The 8,632-nt window shown below is 40.6% G+C and overlaps 1 protein-coding gene across 1 annotated transcript; it reads right to left on the reverse strand.

The window, feature by feature from the left end:
• Positions 1–441: 441 nt before the first annotated feature.
• RBBP7 (RB binding protein 7, chromatin remodeling factor) lies at positions 442–8,399 on the reverse strand. Its single transcript, XM_009276882.1, has 11 exons — positions 8,259–8,399; positions 6,090–6,232; positions 5,435–5,608; positions 5,010–5,125; positions 4,237–4,397; positions 3,680–3,806; positions 3,509–3,586; positions 2,838–2,914; positions 2,317–2,374; positions 1,421–1,531; positions 442–631 (listed from the first exon to the last, which is right to left on the reverse strand). Exons 1-11 carry the CDS (start codon positions 8,315–8,317, stop codon positions 563–565), a joined length of 1,173 nt encoding a protein of 390 aa, XP_009275157.1. The 5' UTR covers positions 8,318–8,399; the 3' UTR covers positions 442–562.
• Positions 8,400–8,632: the final 233 nt, after the last annotated feature.

An 8,632-nucleotide genomic window follows, 5' to 3' on the forward strand; every position in this document is an offset into this window, starting at 1 on the left:
GCTATCAACTAAGAAGTACGTATCTTTATTACCATGCAGAAATTAAATTATATTCAGGAAAGAAGGCATTCACCTTATGTCAATGGACATTAAACACAGCAAACATTTTATTTAATAAATTTTATTTATGCAAAGCCAATCCAAAAGTGTTGTGTGAAAGTGAAAAGCTCTTTTTACATATTAATAAAAACTTTTTTTTTTGGCGCACTTTCTGTGTGGGAAGAGTGAGGATTTGACTGTTTTATTTACAGGAACCCACTAAGTTTGTTTAAAAATATAGACATAGGTATTAAGTCATTCTTCTTTTCCCTAAAAGCTAATTGCTGTACAGTGTACAATGGCTCACAGTGCCCAAATAACCAAGGGTAGCCCATGACAACTTGACTATACAAGCTTTTCATGCCCAATTAAGAATATTCTCGTTTTGATGCAATGCTTCTGCCCAGTCCTTGTTTTTGGGGGTTTTGTTTCTTTTAGGGGCTTTTTTTTTTTTTCTTTTAACATACACAGTAGTCCAATTATATTACTATGTCACACCCGGTATTTCCTTAAGGAAGGAAAGTTATGTTCCTTGACCCTCCAGTTCGGCTGCTGCTATATCTGGTTCTTCATCATTGTAAATGTTTTCTGCCTAAAGACACAAAATATTACGTTACAAGTGGTAGACACAGCTGTTCTTAAAGTCTTCTACACTTGATACAGAAAAAAACATGACAATACCAAGGCGGCACAGACATCGCCCCCTCCTTAAAGGGACCTTCTCCCTGCCTTTTCTTAAAGGGCAGCCAAATTTAGGAATGTGCACGCAGTGGCTAGACTTCAGCAGTTCTCTTCTCGTGTTGTTTTATTTCAGCAGCATAAGCATTAGCCACCTAACCATCAGCCTTACCACGTACATTTTATTTGGACTTATTTCAACCTCAGTCTGAACACGCAAACAAGTTAAAGAACAGGTATAAAAACCTGAAAGCCTGACCTGTGATGCACATTTAAGTCTGTTACACTTTTTTAGCTTAAATTATTGCCAAGTGACTTTATTCCACATTTATAAGACAACTGATCAAATTCCTGTAACGTAAAATAATACGAACTGGAGAGGTAAAAGGCATCTTGCTTCACAAGTCAACGTGAGGGGAGGGGGAAGAGTCAGTCTTGGCTACTATTGGATGTAAGGTCGCAACTGCCACATTTATTCTTAATATTAACTAGTACCTAAGACTTGAGTCAAGAATTAAGTAGCAGTTGCATTTGTTCGGGTTGTTTTAGTCTTTGTTTTCTTTTGAAAGTCTTACTCTCCAATCAAAGAGCGCTGAGAAGCGCAGGGGACAGACCACTTTCAGTCACTGAAGAAGAACGAGCCATTTTGGTTTCGTTTATGCAACAAGCTTCAGAGCAACTCAAGAGCCGTTGTGACACTCACCATTTGCCATATCTGCATTATGTTGTCCTCCGATACAGAACAGATTACCCAAGGCTCATTAGGATTCCAACTGAAGTCTGAAATTTTGGCAGTGTGTCCTCCATGAATAAACTGTTAAAAAAAACCCACAAGCTTCAGTAAGCCATTTCATCTCTAGAGAGAAATCTGTTAAAACCCAAGATTCAGAAGTTAAATTCATCACGCTGATGACTACGCAAAGAAGAAAAAACTTGCTACTGGAGATTCACAATACAGACTTAAAGAAGGCGTGTGCGAAACAGCGCGTTCCACTCATTGCTTACGGACACAGATGCAATCGCTGAGACAGCATTCAAGACGACAGTTCGTACTGTTACAGCAACAACTGACTGACATCCTCAACACGGTGCTACTTCACACAGGGTTGGGCTGGGAAACCCAGCCATATTTTATATCCATTACCTTGTCTGATTATATGAGCACTTACACAGTTACACAGGAAATGGGGAAACCAAACTATAAGCATTTTTGTCTGTTTGTTTCCTAAGGAAGCAAAACAAAACATAAGCCTTTGTACTTTCCACACCAGTAAAGTTAGCTATATGGGACCTACTTGGTCTAATGCGAGATAAACTATTTGAGGCCTTAGCTTTACACGCATTTAGTTATAGAAGAATACCAACAAGCACATGGCCGAACTGTAAATATGTTTAACAATAAAGATGTGTAATTCATGTCCAGGGCAGCTTTGAAAAAAATCACTACCTTCAGAATTGAGCAGAGGAAGCCTACTGCAACGGATTGGAAACCGGGGCGGTGAAAAGACTTATGAACTGCTGCCGTTTTAGTAGCGCAGTCATTAGGCGTCATACTGCCATACAGCATGTCAGCAGACTGAAACCTGAACAAAAGCGTACCAGCAGCTCAGGAGGCCCATCTTCTGCATCCTCTGCAGACTGCTCTTCTCCAATTTTACTGTAAGAGAGTAGTTTATGCTTTTTATTAATCACGAAAATTGCATCCTATATCACCTTAACTTCACAGTTCCTAGCCTTTGTTTCCAGTATTTGCTTTTGCTATCGGTTTTTCTCACTGTCAGGTAACTATAAGCCTCAGGTATAAAACATCAACTGTTTGGCGTTATCATTACTGAAACAGAATCTAACTTGTGAAGCACATGGAGACAGAAATCACTTATTACTAAAGACAACAGAAAACAATTCTATCAGCAAGAAATCCTCACAGAGAAGTAACATTAGAAGTACCGTGCTGCTTCTACTGTGTACCCGAAAGACCAGGTCCAAGTTCAGCAAGCAAGGAAGGCTGGAGAACAGCACAAATCAAGTCTACCAAATAAAGTAGGTCTGCAGCCTTTTTTTTTTTTTTTTTTTTTATACCATCTGTTCATATATATTAAAAGAAAGGAATTGCTCTTCACCTTAGATCCCACACATTAAGCCGACGATCAGTACCGCTTGAAGCAAGAATTGTTTCATTATGAGGAGACCAGTGAACCTATTGAAAGAAAACAACTTGACTGGAGCAGTTACTGATTTCCAAAGCATATCCTGAATAACCATCACCGGCACCTGGCCATTAATTTTCAACAACTATACTCAATAAATCAGTTTCTTCCAGCACAAAGGATATCCTATAGCTCGAAGAGAGTCCTTTAAAGTCTTAAGATTTCTCAAATTGAACAGCCAACATTATTTCACTGTTACAGACTTACCGTATCATGAAATGTAATTGTCTAAAATTCACTGTTACTTGCACCTACTAAATAGGCAGAGTTCACAATATTAGATTTGAACCCAGGTCCTCTCTACAGCAGGACATTTTAGAGAAACCTTCTACCTGTACTGAAGGTACTTGCAAACTCCCAGTATCTGTTTAGCAGTAAGTCGTTGACTACTTGCTTCTGAGTCAAGTGGGGAAAGGCAGAAAGAAACGACGTGGTATTGGCTGTATTTGTTGAACCAAAATTCACTATTTCATGTTTAACAGACTTATTTATCGTGGTTGGTCACCATATGAAAATCTGCACATTCTTGTCCAAGTCAGTACTCTTCTAGTTTTTTCTACAGCTTGTGAGAAAAGTTTACCCACCTGAAAAATTTCATCTTTATGAGACTCAAAAGAATGGAGTTTCAATTTTAAGTTTCGAAGATCCCATAGAGCCACCGTCTGGGAGAAGTAACAAAAAATTGTTTTTACTACAATGGCTATAGAACTATCATCTAGAATTCTTATGAATTTAAAGTATACGCAAGTAAAAACCTTGTCAGCAGAACCAGTTGCTAGAATGAACTCGCTGTAAGGATTGAAGGACAGACAGTTGACCTCGGCTGTATGAGCATCTACAGAATGACTTGGCTTGGACGTGGTATTAGATCTTGTGTCCCAACTGTTGCAATGAAGGGTTTGGGGGAGGGTGAGGGGCAGGGAGGAGAGAGCGAGAGTGAACAAATGTAAGTTTTCACAGGAGGTTCTTTTTCACTACACTACGCATTAGTTTAAGAGACTACATTATTACTAAACCTGAGTCTGAAGCTACAGTTTTTATTCCATAACCTTTCAGTATTTTGTGTCTGTTGTACGCGAGCAGTTCGCACCAGAAAGCTGACATACATATTAATTACATCTTATTTTCAAATGATGTGAACACATTAAATGACACGCAGCTTTTGGTGATTCTGCAGCATTACTATAGTTGATTACACTGAAGAGCTACATGAGATCATTCCAGAATTCAGATATTTTATCCAAGTGCTCTGGACTGGTCCACTGACAGCACACAGCAGGCACTATCCAGAAACAGCTTAACCCCAACTTACATCATCAGCTTCTGATCATCCGCCACGGATCCAAACAGCGATTCATGGAGCAGATGCCATGCCACGTCTTCTACTACTGCGGAGTGCCCAGTAAAGATTGCTTTCGCATCAACAATTTTGCCTTCTTTTGGTCCAGCACTTATATCCCATAAACACACAGTCTGTAAATAAGAGTCATATTCTATCGTTACGCTGACTCTGACTGTATTATCTTTCAAGAAAATAAGTAAATAGTCACGTTCTACACATAAACAGAGAGATGACACTCCTGAAACGGTTCTTTGTTTTTGGAAAAGAACACTTAATATGCCATAAGTGAGAAGTGAGCGAAGTTATCAACCAGTTTTCTGCAAATTCAAGGCCCAAGGATTATTTATAAGGTCACAAAAGCACTTTACACTTTTAAAGCCCACAAAGAAATTTATAAGCTGTTAGTTCAATTGATCTTTGAGAGTGCTTACTAATTTATGGTCTCAGACCCAAGCCAGTTTAAAGGGCTGTTATACAACAATTTCTTCCAGCAGACAACTATAAAAACATTCTGTTCTTACTTCATCAAGAACGTTACAAAGAACTGGTTGTTGATTACAGCCTGAAGTCAACTGACAGCCTTTAGAAATATAATTACAATACGTGAGAGCTTCCCCACATAACAATATACAGCTACACTAACCCAGTTTTTCTCCAATTATCTATTACAGCATAAATTAGGAGGGGTGGTTTGGTTGTTTTGTGTTTTTTTTTTTAAATAGGGGAAAAGATGTGGGGTTTACATGATCATCTGATGCACTGAGAAGATGTCCACTCAAATTTGAGTTCCATGATAAGCCATAGCCTTCCTTCTGGTGCCCTCTTAATCTAAGGTCAGGATTACACTCTCCACTTGGGTCTGAAAGAGAGGAAATTCCTTCCATTTAGCTTCACCTTGCACATCAATCCGTAAGAACATATTATCACCTAACAACTTTGTTTCCATTGCAATAATCGTATTTTATACATCTGCCTCTTAGGAGAGTGCTGCTTCTATCAAGATTCTCTTACGATATTGAGCATAACCAGGCAGCTAATGTCACAGAAGATATGGGTCATCTTATTCGGATTCCAGAGCCCATCACCTCTCCTCCCAATTACAGTTAAATACAAGTTTACCCCTCAATGACAAGAGACATTTTGCTTAACTTCAAGGAGTCTGACCCACCTGGCTTTGAAGGATGTTTGGTGTAGTCAAATACCAACACATCAGCAGACGGTGTTTTTGTAGCAATGATGCAGGGATTCTGCGGCATGTAACGAGCACGGTTTACTTCACCTTCATGGTTAATTTTAATCTCCGTTTCGATTTTGCCGGTCACAGATCCAAAGCCACCAAACTCTACATTTGCCAGAAAAAAGGTCAGTTTATCACATCAACTATTTTCAACGGGTGAAACAGCATTTCATACCATCTCCCCCACCCCAAGAAACAGTGGTAAGCATCTTACCATAATACAATGAAGCCTATGAAGGACTAGCACCAGGTGACACAACAGCATTAACACTTTAGATACTTTGAATCCTCTATGATACAAACTCCTTCAGAGCTTTAGTCTCTACTTGAGGTAGATGTGTATCAGTTTTCACCACAACTGACAGAGCTGGTAGAAATGCTAGTAGGGATTGTATGTCATAATGTTACCTAAGTGCTTCTGAAATAAGAAGTTTCCTCTTTTTAGTCACAACTAATGAACTAGAATTAGTGTGAACTGATAAGTATACGTCAGCTTTAGTATTTAACAGAAAGTTAGAATATCAGTAGACAGAACACTTAGTAATGCTACTGCTAAAACATAATCTAAGAATGCATGCATGCCCACCTCCTTTCTCACTGTCATATTGCGAAGTATCAAACTGATCATCATTGGGAATCTGGACTCTTGCAACAACCAGGTGGTTCTGTTCATCGGACGTGTGTGTTCCCAAAACCAGCCAGTGTAGAGCATAATCCTTTCCTTCTGGCCTGTTTAGAATAATAAATGCGTGGAATAAAATCATGTGCTCAGTTCCAGAAGTTTGATAGTGTTGTGGTTTGTTGCCGAAACCAGGACAGATAGCACAGCTAGCATCAATAACACTCAAGATCCAAACTTCTTCAGGGAGCTAGAAGAGAGACTCGTGTAAGAGATCCTTTCCTTTGTCGCAAGAGACTTGTGCAATAAAGTCAACTAGCCTCTGACATAAGCAAGCCAAAGATACAACCAGCAAGGCTAGTGTGACAATACACATCAGTAACCGTTGCCACTATGGCTTGAAAGGGACAACTACAGTTTGCACAGTAGTTAAAGGTGACACTAATACCTACTTCTGTCTTTAATTCCCTTAGCAGTCGCACAATATTGGTTTAGAAAACAATCAACAATACTTTCTATAAAACACAAATACTGAGGACAAGTGGCAACCTATTTCAATTGCCTCTCTCAGCAGCTTTTACCAGTTATTATTCTATTTCAGAAGCTCATTTTTAAACACTGCACAAATCCTAGCTAACTAGAATCAAATTTCTCTTCTGGTGGTTAAACGCAACATTTAGTAATAAGTGAAAGGCTGGATGGACAGTGCCATTTATCCCTGAAAGGAAAAACTTGAACTGTCAAAACCAAGCAGCTTCTGCATTCCTGAAAGCAACAAAACTAATTACGCTCTCTGAATCCAAGCAAACAGGAATCATTTGGGCAATCATAAACCACCGTAGGTATTACTACACCACTTCCAAGGCATCATCATACATTTTGAGGGGGAAAGAAAAATATGGAACGAAACAAAAAACACACAATGCACACGCACTTACTTGCATCAGGAACAGGTGTCCCATCATGTCAGGTGCCATACAAAGAGACAGTCCTTGCCTTAAATGGCTTACATATTTTGACACTGGATAATTGGAAATACCAGGTTTTAAACTGAATATTAAGTCAATCTGCAAAATACGAGGCAAGCAGAAGTGTTCCTCATACGGGCTCCACACCCTCAAATCCCCGCTTCATTTTCTCCATGCCATGACTAGTTAGCTCACATCTCTCAACATCTTCCCCAAACATTCTGGTATAGAAAATTAAGTGATCATCTAACCACCAAGTATAACATCACACAGGTAAGGTGGAATTTTAAAGAGGAAAGAGACCATCCTCTGATTATTGTGTGAACTTTACACATAAGATATTTTAAAACCTAGCTGGTTTACAGTTTATAACAACATGACGGACCCGGTTCTTGTCCACTAACTCAATGGAGCCCTGAGTGATTACTGTGACAATTTAAGTTCTATAGTAGCTGGCACATGAACAGAATCTATCCCCATCTTCAACATTTTTTAAGAAATTAACCAGTGAGCCCACAATTTTCAGGGGGAGGTGGAAGAATGGGAAAATTAAAATATGTGAAGTCAACAGTGAGCCAGGGACAGAACCAGGACATGAAGCACCAGTCTTAGAACAACATCCTCTTAAATAAGTCCAGACTTAAAACAAACAAACAAAAAAACCCCAGAGATAGATACTGTAGCTTCTACAGAACAGTAATCTGTAGTGCACATGAAGAAAAACAGTCTTCAAGAAAAAGCTAATTTAGCACATAGATTTCTCTGATCAGAATTAACTACAGAAGAGTGTTAGGTCTCATATATCAGTAAATTGAGAAAGATTTCTCTCCTCGCACCTCACGACACGTACTGCTAGACTAAGCTAGAGTTCTGTGAAGTATCAGCTTGTGACTTTTTTCCTCAAAGCTTCTGCATACCCAAAGGATTTTTAAAGCTGTAAGCAAAGTAAAGCGTTACAAGCTCACAAAGAGGAGTCTAACCCAAATTATTCTTGTCTTGCGTGGCTTTTATCCTCAAGTTACTTAGCAGACATGGTTAACAGGGACAGAAAGAGCAGCGGAACAAGCAATTGCACACACCCTCAGCTCCCGCTTTGCAAACTAAGCAAATCAGCAGCTGAGCCCTGTGCCTCCCTGGCACCTTCCAGGCCTCTCTTCCCTTCTCTCACCTGGTCACATCAGGCAACCACTGCACGGTGAGGCTGGGCCACTCCAGAGCATGTGTCATCACCAGGTCGTACAGGAAGGGGGTGTTTTTCTTCCAGATCTTGTACTCCTCGCTGATGACACGCTCCTCCACCGTGTCCTCCAGTACTGCGGGAAGGGAGAGAGATGAACCAGGGGCTCGGCGCCTGCCGCCGCCGAACCGGGGCGCGGAGAAGGCGGGGAAGGGCGGTGTCGCCACGGGCCGGGGCTATACCGGGGGGGGGGCGGGGTAGGAGAGGGGGGCCCCGAAGCGCCCTCAGGGGCGGCCGGCGGGAGGACAACTGCAACCGCCCCACCCTCGCTACCATCCCGTCGGAAGTTCCTTAGCGAGGAAGCC

Source organism: Aptenodytes forsteri, unplaced genomic scaffold (genome assembly GCF_000699145.1).
Source record: "Aptenodytes forsteri isolate BGI_AS27 unplaced genomic scaffold, ASM69914v1 Scaffold273, whole genome shotgun sequence".
NCBI lineage: Eukaryota > Metazoa > Chordata > Aves > Sphenisciformes > Spheniscidae > Aptenodytes > Aptenodytes forsteri.

Excerpts from the sequence above, each read along its gene's own strand:
- RBBP7 (XM_009276882.1), bottom strand. The coding sequence starts at position 8,317 with ATGACACATGCTCTGGAGTGGCCCAGCCTCACCGTGCAGTGGTTGCCT. Across the intron at positions 4,398-5,009 it reads TCAGTGCATCAGATGATCAT|ACTGTGTGTTTATGGGATAT; the intron begins GTAAACCCCACA and ends TCTTATTTACAG. Across the intron at positions 2,375-2,837 it reads CTTAATGTGTGGGATCTAAG|TAAAATTGGAGAAGAGCAGT; the intron begins GTGAAGAGCAAT and ends ACTCTCTTACAG.